The 16,190-nt window shown below is 25.9% G+C and overlaps 1 protein-coding gene across 9 annotated transcripts in view; it reads left to right on the forward strand.

Moving 5' to 3' along the window:
- Positions 1-16,190, forward strand: part of LOC119670526 (protein phosphatase 1 regulatory subunit 12A) — a 76,951-nt gene that overhangs the window by 37,481 nt on the left and 23,280 nt on the right. For 5 of the 9 annotated variants that reach the window (XM_038080806.1, XM_038080808.1, XM_038080807.1 and 2 more), the window contains 9 exons: positions 1,819-2,073; positions 2,303-2,410; positions 2,513-2,665; positions 5,447-5,624; positions 7,353-8,432; positions 12,107-12,245; positions 12,322-12,582; positions 12,654-12,754; positions 12,869-12,919. In XM_038080806.1, the coding sequence (XP_037936734.1) occupies positions 1,819-2,073; positions 2,303-2,410; positions 2,513-2,665; positions 5,447-5,624; positions 7,353-8,432; positions 12,107-12,245; positions 12,322-12,582; positions 12,654-12,754; positions 12,869-12,919 (2,326 nt within the window). The remainder of the gene's footprint in view (positions 1-1,818; positions 2,074-2,302; positions 2,411-2,512; positions 2,666-5,446; positions 5,625-7,352; positions 8,433-12,106; positions 12,246-12,321; positions 12,583-12,653; positions 12,755-12,868; positions 12,920-16,190) is intronic. The other 4 variants (XM_038080814.1, XM_038080810.1, XM_038080812.1 and 1 more) reach the window with 4 other exon arrangements.

The following is a 16,190-nucleotide window of genomic DNA, read 5'->3' on the forward strand; positions in this document are numbered from 1 at the left end:
GGTCTTTAAATAACAGTTTTGTTATTTGAGAAGTATATCTGATTAAAATCTTTTAAAAAAGGTCTTCACCGTTTTTTTTTATACATCATAAAGAATTCTTAAGATATTTCTTACAGCTTTTAGTTAGATAGACATATTATTGAAATATTGTTTATAAATAAATATAAAGTTGTTGCACCTTTTCATTTTGTTTTTATTATATTTTATATGGAAGAAAATGTAGTAGTAACGAATGTAGAAATATTCTATCATTGGCTATTCTGTATAACGAATAGAATAAAATAAAAGAGAATTGAATAGAATCACATGTAATAAAATTTAAAAGAAATTTATAACTACATATCTACATTGAATAGATAATATATGCACCAACAAAATTGAAACAGAGCAGCTGATTTTTAAATTAAACAAGTTTAAAAATCGATTTTTCGTTAGAACACATTTTACTCTTTTAATGTGTTAATATAGTTTTAGATAAAGCAGTCTAGTTATTGAATTTATGCCTTCATTATATGTTTCTAATATAATACAAAAAATGTATGATTCTTAAATTCACTAAATCGGCTTGAAGCCATCTTAACATTAAAGTACAATTAACGAGTTTAATGACAACCCAGTCCATTTATTTAAATTATTCTTATTTTATGTGTATATAATATTATATTCTACTTGTTTAAATATTAATTTCTTACTAATAATTTCTTATAAATATTACTGTATATATATTTTTCGTGTGGTTGAAATATTCAATATAAAAATAATTATCTTTATTTAACTAATACTTCTTACTTCAGTAGAAGTAATTAGTAGTTATCTTTTTTACATTTTATAGTAGAAGAAAAGTAGTAGTTATACTGAGAACTAAAAAAAATTGTAAATAAACTTACGTACTAATATATTCTTAAATTTTTAAAATATTTTTTTTTTTATTTGTACTGTATTGTACTATTATTTTATTTGTTTAGTTATTCATATAAACAAATATTCCTGTTGAACGCGTTTATTTATAAAACGAAAGTTTTATGAATGCCAGTAATTATTTTTAGTGTTAGAATCTATTATCCATCGAGTTATCTTGCACTTTTGCCTTTAATAATAAATAATAATTAAACTTTCATATCTATTCTAAAAAAAAAAATGAAGCTAGTAATTGTAAGAAATTGGTTATGTTGACGCGATCATTGCTAATTTTAAATATTATATATATACGTATATTAAAGAAATCTTTTTTCTGCTCCATAAATATAGAAATAATGTGCAAAATATTACTAACTCACAATTGTAGGAAATTTTCTATGATGATAAAGTTTTATATAAAATTAGTAATACTATAGAAATCAATTATATGTACTTAATATTTATCTAATATTGCTTATCAGTTTTGTACTGAATCACCTTTCACTGTTTCTCGGTGAAAATCGCATAATGAAACAGAAATAAATATTAACTCTGCCCCTTTTTAACTGTTATGCATTTGTTTTGAAATAGTTTTCTTTGGTACGCAATTGCTGACACAAACACGGTAAAAATTCGCAGACGTTGTGCAATTTAATTTATATTTTAAGTAAAATTATTTTGTTATTTATTTGAATTATTTAAAACAATACTAATTTATTAATATTATTTTTATTTGCGTTTCATTAATAATTTTATAAACATCAAATATTCCCGTGCAAAATCATCAATTTCATCAACATGGTTTTAACCTTAAAATTTAACGAATTGATTGGATTACTAAACAATATAAAAATGCTTTCAAATTAAAAAATATTTTAATATATATATATTAATAAACAATTTGTTTGAAATGCGATAAAGATTCTATCAAAAATATCATGAGCTGCGTGCACGTATCAAAGCTAACTCATGTCCTATACTGCCGGCTACACAAATAAGCAACATGAACAATAATAACAATAATAATAACAATAACAACAGTAATATTACAAATAATATCACAAGCGTACTAAGCAACGTTAATAGCACCAATCCTAATACCAATACCAATACCATCACAAATCAAAATTATTCCGTACAAAGATCGGCTTCGCTTAAAGAACACAGAAACTTCAGGTTTGTTTTTATTATTGTTTGTTTCTTTCGTCTTAAATTAATAATAATTTGTTTTATAATTTTATTAATTTTTTCATTTTCCTGCTTATTTACTGCTAAATTGCTTATTGAATGCATTGTTTTTAACAAAAAAAATTTTTTTTTTGAGTGTAAATATTGTAACTAACTTTTCATCTATATTGATGTATAACATTTATATAATTAAAATACGGTATTCTTTATCCAATAGGAAACCCATTACACCACCTATAAGTTCAGCTGCTCCAGCTTCTGTATCCATTGCAACAACAACAACAACTGCAAACACAACTTCAGTGATTGCAGCTCCAATCAGAAGGTAAATAAAGTATTTTTATTGATATACATATAAATATGCAGTGAAAAGGTTGTGTTAAACTCTTTTTCCTATGCTTTTTTTAAACACTTCAACGTTCTTTAGCACTCCTAGTTCAACTACAAATAATCTTGTTACAAATAATGCTACAAAAACTGTCAATAATAATGACAACAAACAAGCACCATCAAGTCCATCTACACCCGAAGCCACCAAGCAGAAAATGTCTGCAGGAACAATTTTCAAAAATTTCTTTAAGTAAATATTCTTACAATAATGCAAATTACTATGCTGATAAGCTTGCATTTGTAACACTTTGCATTAAATTGACTAAAAAGTTGCATTCGATTATTGTTAAAGCTCTAAAATGACTAACATTATTGTTCTATTGGTCGTGTTCCACAAATTTGATTAAAAATTACAAGTACTTAGAAAAACTTAAGTCAGGTAAAGAACTTTTTAGGTTAAACAATTTGATTTAATTTAAAACAATACCTCCAGCTCAAAAAGTACCTGGATTTTATAAATAAAACATAAATTTAAATTTTATTCCAAATTTATTTTATCTCCTTCAAAATATACTCCTTCTGAAGCGATACACATACGCCAACGCTTTACCCAATCTTCCATACACTTTTCGCAGGCCCGTGCAGGTATGGCTTTTAGTTCCTTCGGCGAATTCTTTTTTACCGATTCAATCGACTTAAAAGGCTTACCACGAAGGGGCACTTTGAGTTTCGGGAACAGGAAAAAGTCGCACGGCGCCACATCTGGCGAATATGGTGCCTGAGCGATGACAGTGGTGCCGTGTTTGGTCAATAAAACGCGTACAACAAGAATTTTCCATAGTAAAAATCGCTAAATGCACTTGAGGTAGTCTCACATTAACAGCTACTGTAAACAAACTAATTGACAGATGGCGCACAAAAAATCCGGATACTTTTTGAGCAGAAGGTATATAGCCTATGTGCGAGTTGAATGAAATTGACTAAACTTTATTTTTTTTTGGCTGTGCATTCACTTAGTTCATAAAAACATTCGAGTTGAATTTTGACAACTATCTAGCGTAAAGTGCATTCAAATGTCAAAAACTTACAAAACAATAAAGTAATATTGTCAGTAATGTGAAGGAAAAATATTGACAAAAGTTATGCCGAAGACTCATAAGATAAGGAAAAGTATACTTCCATCGTTAATATTTAAACTTAATATAAAATTGTTTCTTACAAACTTAGAGCCGTTCGACACATCCCAAAGGGACTTCACAATCATGTCCTAGCGGTTTACAACAATAACAACAATACAGACTTACATAGAGATCAACGTAGCGTAATCCCAGAAATTTTCACACGCAGCAAGACAATACAATTTTTCAACACAATCGACTCACATCTGAATATTATTATCTCCTTTATATCTTGTCATGAAATCTTGAGTCAGTGGGTTTAAAAATAGTCGTTCATCATCTCCGTTATTATAATAAACGAGCTATTCAAGGTCTATAAACTTTATAGGGAAAAGTTAGCAACAAAAAACTTCCTTATGAATAGTCCATATTTGTGGTAAAACTACATATATATAATTTTCTGGGTAAAATAACCAAGGTTTTTGACCAAAACTATTCTAATCTACTGAGGTCAAGTTATGGCAATTGCTTGTCATATTATTATATATGATAAACTATCATTATTTAGTCAGATAATTAGTTTATTTTTTCCATATTATTTCTTGGTTTCATCTTTGTTAAGACCTATGTAGGATTAATATTCTTGAAAAAGGCTACTACTGGTATTTAATATCTTGGCCAAAAATGAGATTTAGTTAAGAGTTGGTATAAAATATATATAAGCCACTATAAATAATTACCTGCTGTTTATATATTTTAAATGTGCCAATATGTCACCTACTGACTTATTGCATGTGTTTTTCTTAGATACTAATTTAATTTTGAAATAATAGTTTAACTTTGTAATAATATTTTAATTTTGGACTATGCCCATAGTCCATATATGTATAATATATTATGTTGTATTATTTATTTTTTATTATAAATTATTCTTTAAAACTTATTACTGTATAAATTAATTAATTTTCATTGTTATTATTTTATGTTGTTTACTCTTTTGATTTTTTATTTATTATTATTATTTTAAATTATTGTTGGTTAAGATATTCTGTTTTCATTATAACACTTAAGTATATCTATTAATATGTATGTACATATATTATTAAATTACATAAAGTAATTTATTTTATATATTAAATTTTTGTTATTTCACTATATAAAATTTTTATAGTTATTAAAATATTTATATATTATTCTAATATTTTAAAATTTTTTTGTGGATTTTGAAAGTTCAACAATTTGTTCAATAAATGAGCAACAATTTTGGAAACACATCAAATATTTAAATTTATTTTTATAATTATTTATTATTTTTATTTCTGTTAAATATATCTTGTTTTCTTTTAATTTTTTCTGAGCCTTTCATCAGTGCGGATTATATTAGTAATAAAAAAACACAAAACTTTCTTTTAGTAAAAAATTTACAAAAAGTATTATATATCTTTATAAGTTAAAACAAACAGTATTATAAACAGTATTATAAACAGTTATAAGTTACAAACAGTATTATATATATTTTTTAAGTATATGTGAACTAAATTTGAAAAAGATATATTACATGTTCAATATTTTATACAATTTTTTAATTTTTTCCACAACCCTTATTGAAATATTATTTGTTAATTACTAATTTTTATGTAATAATCTGGTTATTATATTTTAAATTTTTTTATTATAAATATATATCATAATGTAATCATAAATTTTTATTATCCTAATATTATAATTAAAGTTTTTTGCTTTAATGTAATTAAACTATTTTTAAATAATTATTTAAATATTTTTCTTTAAATTTAATTTATTATATATTTTCTAACCTTTTTTCCATTTTAAATTTATGTTTATTGAAATAATTCTAATTTAATGAATCCATTATTTTATCAATTAATAAAATAATCATTTGCATTTTCCAGATCATTTGTACCTCCGGTACGTGACGAAGAGAGTGAAACTCAACGAAAGGCACATGCTAAGCGTGTAAGGGAAACCCGTCGTTCCACTCAAGGTGTTACTCTTGATGAAATAAAAAGTGCTGAAGAATTGGTCAAAAAGAAAAATTCAACTATGAATAATAATAATAATAGCAGCAATGTAAGTTCTATTATTATTTTTAAATTAACGTTTATTTTTATTAAATTAAAAAAAAATCAACTGAAATTATACCATACCAAATTGGCTGTAGATTTTAATTATTATATTGAAAGAAAGTTCTTGTTTTATAAAGAAGTGATTTCATTGTCAAACATCCTATACACACCACCACCACCACACCATCGTCCCGCAAAAGTATCTGTCCTTATCCACCTCATGTTACACCAAAGCTGCTTTGGAAGAGGTGTTGTTGCTGTTTAATGTTATATGGTTTTTATGTATTTATGTTAACTTTAGACTTTTATTAAGTATGTTTTTTTTTATATTAATAATCACCCGTCGTATTGTAGTATCCGAACCCAAAAAACAACACCACACAACACTTTTGGAATTTGTGGTATCACTTTTTACCAGGTTTTGGAATTTTATATATTTCATTTATTATTTTATGCTCTTAAATACTATATATGAAAATTTTTGTATTTTGTTATATTTTTGATAAACCTGGAAAACAAACTATTCATTTTTAAAACAGGACATTTCTATAACCATTTTATCTACCAACAAACATCTTCATGCTTTCAAATCAAGTTCGATAATTATTTTTTTTTTGTTAAATTAACCTTAAAAGCGTTTTTGCTGCCAGCTACGAAAAATTATAAATTAAAAGACTGAAAAGATATTTGCGCTGTTATTATGCTACTTACTAAGAAAAGTATTTTTAAAACCACATTACTTTATATATAAATTTTATTGACTGTTAAACAATTTTAATTTATTGATTATCTTAGAACTGTAGTAATATTAATGATAGTTACTAGTCGTACTATTTAAAAATATATTGAAAAGTTATGTAAAATATCTAAAATTCATAGAATAATATATTTAGAGGAATGTGCTTCTGTACATCCAACATCATTCTGCACATCAGCCACATATTAGTAAAGTATACAAAATTAGACTTTACATGTATGAATATATATATATGATATATATATATGATATATATATATGATATATATATATGATATATATTTATGATATATATATATGATATATATTTATGATATATATATATATGATATATATTTATGATATATATGAATATATATAATGTTAAACTGTTCCTAAAACTGAAGGTTACAGTTTTTCCCAAATCTCTTAAGAGTATGATTATTTAATTAAAAAAATTTCTTATTTTGCCCAACATATTTTAAATGATATAAGTAATGGGTTAGTTTTTTTATGTTATATATTGTATATTTAAATGTTACTTCTTATTTGTTTATTGTTTTCATATATTGAATTATTAGTATGTTGTGTAGGTTTGATATATATGTATGAGTAATAAGTAATAAAATAGCACTGAGTTGTTTTGTTTCTTCTAAGTGAAAACTTAGATTATTTGTTTTAAAATTGATATATGGTAAATTTATAAATATTTAGCAAGAAACGTCCCAATTTGTACAGAAATGAAATTGTCTACATTTTTTATAGCATGTGAAATAAAAAATGTTGCATGATTGTTTATATATTCATGTGTCACAACTATCTTTCTATCATTTGGCTTAAAAAGAAGTTTACCTACAAATTAAGTTTTAAAAAATTTTCTTTTAAGCCATCTTTTAAACGATATTAAATAAATATAGTATTTTATTTAATTATTATGATGTCGTTAAGCAATAGTAGCCAAATTTATTTTTGTTAAATTCAAAATTATTAACACAGAATGATATGCAAACTACTACAACAACATTACAACAACAGCTATCACAAGAAGACCAACAACCACCAGCGCCTACAACACCACCACCAACAATAGACACAACTACAGTTACATCTACAACGATATCGACTCCTCAATCTACGGAAATTGCAACTGTTTTCGATGTTCAATCTGTAAAAATTGAAGAAGACTCAAAAATCGATGATGATATATCTGCTAGTTTTACAATAGTTGCACCCATTATAAGACCTCGTACACTTTCAATTAGTTCAATCAATGACGATAGCGATGGTAACGAGGATAATGACGTTAGTACTACATTTACTATGACATCGCGCCATTCACAAGCACATCCATCACCAACTGAATCGGTTGAAACAACAATTGTCGTTACACCGCCAATAATAACGATTAACGAATCGCAAGATGTAGAAAAGGATATGAAATTTATAGAAGAGAACAGCAATACATTTGCATCGCATAATAAAGAAAACGAAAACAACGAAAATAAAAAGACTGATAATTCTGAAAATCAAATTAAAACCGCCACACCTACTATCATTACTGCAGTATCGTCATCAGAAAAATCCGATGAATTACCTAAACAACCAGAATCTCCATCGTTAGAACGATTACGTAATATTGGTGCTTTTAGTCCGCTACCATTGCAATCACATGAAACTGTTAATAGTAATGTATCGATAACGTCTGCTAGTAGCACTACAACAACTCCTATACTTGATAGCCCAGTGCGCATGCGGGACAAGCGTTCGCTCTTCGAACTCGATAATGCAAGTTCACTGTCTTTGGCAGAGAAGCTACGCAATGAAGCTAATAAATACTCAAACGAAGAACAAAAAAGTCCCATTAGTGCTGGTGTTATCACTAGCGATATTGATCGAGATACAGTATTCAGTAATTTTAGTAGTCGACGAAGTCTTGATTCTGCCTCTTTGCCATCATCTCCACTGCATAGCAAAGAAAGCGCACCTAGCAGTGTAAGCAGCAATAGTAGTGGCGCTGTTGGAACAACGACGGAACGAAGACCATCGTGGCGTTTGAAATTCGATGCAGGTTGTAAGGTATGAATAATCGTCTTGAAAATCATTCAGAAAATGTATGAATATTTTTAGAACTTTTGCGCTCGCTCCCGTAAATTAATGCATTTCGGTGCTCATGCGTAAACGTCAATTTTTGTATAATATAAATGTATTCGTATATATTATATGTATATATATATTATATATATATATAAAATAATATAAATTTTAATATAATAATAGCGTTAGTATTACCGCCACTACCAACATATCCACTATCATCATTACCAAACGCCAATCATATTATTTTCTTATATTTATTAAAATTGTGTTCTTTTATTGTTAATATGTAGTTTTATTTTGTAATTGTGTATATTTTTGATGATTTCATTTTTGAGTTTTTATATACAAAAAATGGATTTAAGGGCATCCACAAATTTTTGAAAAAAAACTTTTTTGTTTTAAAATTTTTATTTTTATAATTGGTGTTTTGTGATTTATTAGACTTTCAATTTATGGTTTAAAATAATTAATTAAATAATATATGTATACAATATGTAAGCTTTTTATTATTATTAATTTATTTTTAATGTGCTCAATATGCTTTTCATTAATATTTAAATTTATATGTTGTATTTGATTTTATGCATAGATCGCTTTTTATTAATTTTGTAACTGCATTATCTCATATTTCACTTGTTTCATGTTTGCACTCATATCGTAAATGTTGTAGTATTTGTTGGTTTTTTTTATACATAAACATATTTTGTAATGTTTCCTTTTATTTATTTGACTTCATTGAAACATTGTGTAAATAGGATATAACTTCAGTGATAAATAGGTTGTTTCTTCATATTATACAATATTATGTATTTATTATTAAGTTGATAAGTTTATTATTTTTTAATCCCCTTGTCTTAGGAGTAAATACTATACTACGTATAGTACATAAATATTATGTAATGCAGATACATAGCATCTTTATCATAAACTAAAATATATATAGTCGGAGTTCTCTAGAATAAACCTATCTATAGTGAAAACTTCTCTGTAATGAAGTTCATTTTAAGGCATCTAATATATTTCTTTCAATTCTTTATATAACTAATATCTCCATAGCCAATGTGTAGTTATAGGCACATTATACTATGTTCAAACAGCCAAATTTCCTTAATTTCGTAAAAATAAAATTAAGTTAATTTCGAAAGCGTTTATACTGCTCCAAATTAAGAAAAGGAATAAGTTTTTTGTTTACAAATCGAATGTTGAAAATTATATGCTCAAAACATCATTTGTATCTGGAAAATATTAAAAGTTGATTATTATAACTATAAAGGATGGCATTCAGTAGTTTTATTAGCTTTAGTGGATTTCACGTATGTGAATTATTATTTTTCACTCTATTTTAAATTAATAACAGTTACAGTTTTTACTCTAAATTCAAATTTAAAAATTTCCACTACTTTCCTGGTTTTATTAAACTCAACTGTCACTATAATTTATTTAAAAAAAAACTTCGTTATCTCAACTTTATCTTTTGCTTAAAATTTATCTTACGCATAGTTGCATTTAAATGTCCCTTAATATCAGACTTCGTTTAAACGAATTTGAGGCCATTTTCCTTAATTTCGTTCTAAGCTTAAAGCTGAATTTCGTATGGAAAAAACAATTTAATTTCGCTAAAACGTAGATGACATTAAGATTTTTGCGAAATTGAGGTGTGTGTGTGAATATAGCATAAATCTAGTACGGAAATAGATTTAGTCTATTTAAATATATATAAACAAATATAAATAACATATTTGCATCGCATTTTTAGCCATTATTAGAAAAGTAATAAAATTCTAGGCCAAGGAAAAGATTTTTTGATAGTACAAATATAGGCGATGCTATAGATAAGAGTCACAAAACAGTAAATCTTCTTATTTATTGATACTTTATAAAATAAAGACGAGAGAATTTGTCGAAGCATTATGTCATACAGATTTCAAAGCAAGTAAAGGATAGTTACACAAATTAAAATAATATCATAATATTATATCATCGGGAAAGGTTTTCAAGTGACGTGAATTAAGAAATTTTGATAAAAATATCAAAAATTCTGCCATATATAAAAGACGATTTTATTTCTTTTTTCGATTTTTTTATGCGTATGTTAATATGTATAAGTTTGATTAAATACATTTTTAAAATAATACATAGTTTACAAATTGCTATAAAAGCATATAGTCTTAAAATGATTTTTCAAGAAGTGACTACTTAAAAGAGCAATTTGTAACCAATTGCTATTTTTATAGTCTTCATTATACATTTTATGTTGTAAATATGAAAGAAAACATAAGTAATGATCTATTATAGAATATATATTTAACAATTCTTCGCTAACCGATATAAATTGTATGCATTATACAACAATAATACAAATAAATATTTAATTGTGAAGCTTATGTACCTACACTCTGACTAGGAGCACAAATGTAAATATTATTATTGTGATTATTATTTGTATTATACTAGAATTGTATATAAATTGGCAAGAAAATAATAATAAAATTATTTTATTTTAATCTCATATGTATATATATCGTATATGTATATATATCGTATATGTACAATCATATGCGCTATTTTCGTACAAGCACATATAGATTTAATAATCAGTTTCTATATGGATATTAGCACATATACAAAATAATATATATCCTGTATCCTGCTTAATTCATTGGTATCAATTCCAAATTTGTTTATTCCTTTTTTTCATTTATGCTCATATATCAGGTCCACCAGATGCAATTAAAAATAAGTTGATATAATATAGTATATTTAAATTATTAATTTAATTAACAGCTAAACGCTCTTCTTGTATAATTTGTTCATCTTTGAAAAAAAAAAGTCAATAACTATATGTCTGTTGTTCATAAAGTAATGCTATTGGAGAATAAATCCACCTACCTTTGGCAAAGTAAGAAGTGTGTAAAGGTGCTCTTATATAGTAATGTAACTGATATAACATCAGATTAAATTTACATATGCGCAAAATGAATTTGGAGATCCATCATACAATATAGAAATATGTATATGGATTTGATTTTATATCAAAATTAGCATTTTAAAATATAGTAGATTAAGTAGAAAAGGGTAATGAAACTCTGGCAGTTATTCTTGCTTTGAAATTATAAATCTCGTGCTATGTGTATTGTTAGTTATTTTGTTTATTTTGCTGCATAAGTATATAAAAACATTCTGATTATAAAATCCTTAAATAAAGTATTGTATATATTCATAAATAAAAAATTGATTTATTGACGTAAAGGGTGAATGTATATTACATATATAAATTATGCTCTAATATAAGAAACATATGTATAAAAATATTTGGTTGTGGAAAAAAATTCAAAATCATTTAAGAATTGTTTTCTTTTTTTTAATAAGATATATTTCAATGATCCTATTTATGCATTTAAAAAACTCCATTATTGATTATAATAATTTAATATTCTAATAAAATCGTGTCTTCAAATTGCTTGAAGATATGCACTTTGTAGTCATCTAACCATTGTATGAATACTTACTTGATATATGCCCCTTAACAGTGAACTAGTACAACATGCAAAAAAAAACATTACCCTATAAAATGTAAAAATTATAAATTGTACAACAACTGCAAGCAATATTTTCTAAATTAATAAATATTTATGTAATATTTAAAAATATAGTTCAAATTGGAAGATGCCAGCACTGGTACCACATTTCCGCCTAATAATAGCACAATAATACCAAGTGCGCCAGCAGTTATTGCAGCAGCGAATCTATCATCAGCATCGCAACGTCGAATTGGTGGTACGGGTGGCTCATGTAAGTACTTTGATAATATTTAATATATATATAAAATAATAAACATCTTATATGTAATTTAAATTTATTTTTACAGTAACTTCTTCAAATCAATCACTTAATTCAATTGGCAGACCAGTGTCGGCGCCCGTGAATAGTATAAGTTTAAATGCAAACGAAAATAATAGCAATGATAAAACCACCGATAATAGCACTACCATTAGTTCCATCAGAAGACCTGTATCAATTTCAAATACAACCTTAGTATCTTCTGGAAGTGCTACTTCAACAGTATCAACAGCATCAACAGCCTCGTCAACAACATCGAACGCAATTAGTAAAAGCAGTGATGATAAAGGTATGGTTTTTAAAAGAAATTTATTTCCTATATATAAATTACTATTATATATAAATGAATTGAATTTACAGATAATGATAAGGAAAATGATAATAGAACAACACAAGCTGCTATACAAAGAAGAAGAAAACCAAAACGTAGATCAACAGGAGTTGTACATCTAGATATGGATGTAAGTATCTCAAAATATATAATATTTTAAAATATTTTAAGTATTTTAAGTATTTTAATTAGTTTAATATAATATGTTTTAATAAAAATTAATAAATAAATTATATTGTTACAGGATCTCGATCCAGAACGACAAGATTCTGCAAATGATACTGAAGAGAAAGAGGTATGTATAAACCTTGTATACTGAATCTTTTAAGTAATTTATGACACATTTTTTTTACAAAAACAACAACAATATAAATATTTTTCAATGAGCAATTGGCGTTGTTTCAAAATAATAAATTTTTCAGTTTATAAACATTTTCAGCATTTTTAGTTCTCAATTATAACTAGAAAAACGTGTCAGTTTGATTTTTCACTAATTACGTTTTCTATTAGTGTTACTTTTCTTCAAGGTGTTGTGCAAATATCTGCTTAATGACCTAATTTTACCTATATTTTCTTTCTACTTTAATATGTTTAATAATTATTTTTTATACAAATTTTACACAACTATATTTTTCATTTCAAAAGTTTATTTATGACATAAAAACCATTAACCTATTTACGTATTGAAATAGTTGCAATCTTAATGTCTTTAATTCGTTTTTATATATTTATTTGGTTTTAATTATTTATTGTAAAAAAATTTATTTCTGTATATACTTTTAATAGTTCTATATTCTGTAACAACAATACTTTTATCTAAATTAGTGAACATACAAATTAATGTACATAATGATTGCTACGTACATTAATTCTATTAAAGATAATGTTGTTATGAAAATTATTCGGATAATATTCCGATATATTCCGTTAATTATTCCGATATAAATTTGGTTTTTTTCTGAATCGAAGGTGAACGAACGCAGAAAATGATTTTAGAATATTTGTTATTAATATATAATAAATTGAGAACGCTCGCGTAAACAGATAATGAACTATATTCAAGATTTAGTAAGACCTATTAAGAAATTATACAATTATAGCAAAAAGTAGGAAGCAACTTAAGGATATTGTAGAGAAAAAGAGGACTCACTCATTGTTTTTTTTCATTCCCTTTATTTAGGTTTTAAATCTTTGATCATGAATCTCTTCCCATGCATGTATGATCTTTAGCAAAAAAAAAATGTCATGAATCCTACCCATAGGCTCTCCTTTGATCTATACTCCGAGTAGTTAAACTGAAACACAATGATGTTAGCATATTATATATCCATATATATATAATTGTATTAAATGCAAAAGTGGTATGTTATCGTTGTAGTAACCCAAAGGGCTTGTAGAGAATGTGGCATACTCTTGTAACTAGAGGGAACCTAAAGAGAAAGAAATACGAATTGATTATAAAACAATGAGGAGGTTAAGATGGGGTGTAAAGAAAACAAAAATAAAGGGTGTTGTGTAGCATTGTTTCCTCTGACTACTTCAAAGTTTTTTTTTTTTAATCTTACACCCAAAAGCAACCACTTTTTTAACTAAATATGTTTAGTGGCCAAACTTCGCATCCATAAATTAAAAATGAACAGACTAAGGTTTTATATATATGTAATTTCAGCGATTGCACAATTTTATTGTAGTTGTAACCAACTAACGACTTGAAACTGAACACGTAAAAGGTTGACAATATACTATATAATGAGTGAAGATGAGGTTATGTTATATTGAGTGTGAGATAAGAGAATGGACAAGAAGAAGCACAACTTCGAACGTTATAGTTGGCGGATGTGATACCACCTGTGCTTTTAAAGTACTGTACTGTTTTCTAAATATCGTGTCTTTTTTCTTGAATTTTATTTTAACTCTGTGTTACTGTTTTCATTTTAATAATTTTTTTTTGTTTATTATTTAAATGATAATTTACACAAGTTGTGAGAATCGTATGACCCAAAAACCTATGCAAACCAATATATTTTTTTTTTGTTAATTAATTTTAATTTAATGACAAACATACTTTTTGAACCTTCTAAACTTAATAGCTATTATAAATCCATTATAAATTCGAATAAAGCGCAAAATAATAAAAAAATATTATTTTTAAATTAATCATTTAACATTGAATTTCTGATTTCTGTTCTTCTAGATAAATATTATTAATCCTTTCAAGACTAAGGTCACAGCTATCAGAGCAAGAATCAAGTTTAAAAATTATTGCAATAAAAATGTTTATTTCGGCAATTTTATTCATTTAGAATATATATTTTTGGCATGTACAGTGCAAACCTGTTAACCATTTATTTTTAATTCAGGTGTCACATGTGGCGGTTCATTTTGTTTATTTTATGCTAATAATTGCCTTTCACAAATATGTACACTTACTTTCTAGACATTTTTAAATAATTTTTTTTATATTTAAAAATACTGCGAAAATTCGTTTTTCACTAGCAGAGCTAGATTGATGCACTCAACTGCAATCGCTTTCGTTTTCGCAGCATTGAATAATAGATTTATGTGCATTTAAACTATGCCAAACTAATAAAACTATTTACAATTATCGTATTTTAATTTTTATTTAATTATTCATTAATTAAACTATTAAATGTTTCCATTAAAAACGTTGTTATTTTGTGAAATTTTTAAAAAGTTTATTTTTAAAAAATATATTTACATATTTGTAAAATAATTTTTAATTACTTTATTACAATAAAATTATACTATTAGTTGAACTTAAAAAAATCTTATTTTCTTATATTAAGTTCAATGAACTTCTTTCTTCTTATTTGGCACTACAGTCCAGTATGAATCTTGGCCTCCCTCACGATCTGCCTCCATCTGTCCCTATCTTCTGCTACTCTCTTCCAGTTCAGTACTGCAATCGTTCTTGCATCACTATACACCTTCTCATCCCATCTTGTTCGTGGCCTACGTCTGTGCCTGGTTGTCTTCGGCTTTGCGTTGAATATGCTGTTCGACTTTCTCTCCGATCCCATTCTTATTACATGAGCAACCCATTGTAACCTTTGCGACTTAATGTATCTCACTATATTTTCTTCAATTTCATTATTTGTTCGTCTTTGAAAAGTTTCTGGATCAATTTGGATTAGCCCGTAGATTTGGCGAACTATTTTTCTTTCAAAAATTTTTAAAGCTTCTTCGTCTGCCTTTGTCTTTGTCCATGTTTCTGAGCCATATGTAACTACCGGTCTTATTATTGTCTTGTACATTCGTAGCTTACTTTTCTTGGGTAGTAGTCTTGATTTCATTAAGTCTAAATATTTGTAAAAACATCTATTTACTGCTTGTAGTTCAATGAACTTATAAATTTTAATAACAAAAATTATAAATAGTCAAATAACTTTATAATGTGTCTTAAAAAAGAATTCTTAAAATCTTGAGATACAAGGAAGTATCTCATAAATAATTTTCCAATTAATAAGATATACATTTCTGCTTTAAAGTGTTCTATGCCAGCATCTAACAACTTTTTGTACAAATAAAATTTGCTATAGGTTGTA

This window comes from Teleopsis dalmanni, chromosome 1 (assembly GCF_002237135.1).
Source record: "Teleopsis dalmanni isolate 2A chromosome 1, ASM223713v2, whole genome shotgun sequence".
Classification (NCBI taxonomy): Eukaryota; Metazoa; Arthropoda; class Insecta; order Diptera; family Diopsidae; genus Teleopsis; species Teleopsis dalmanni.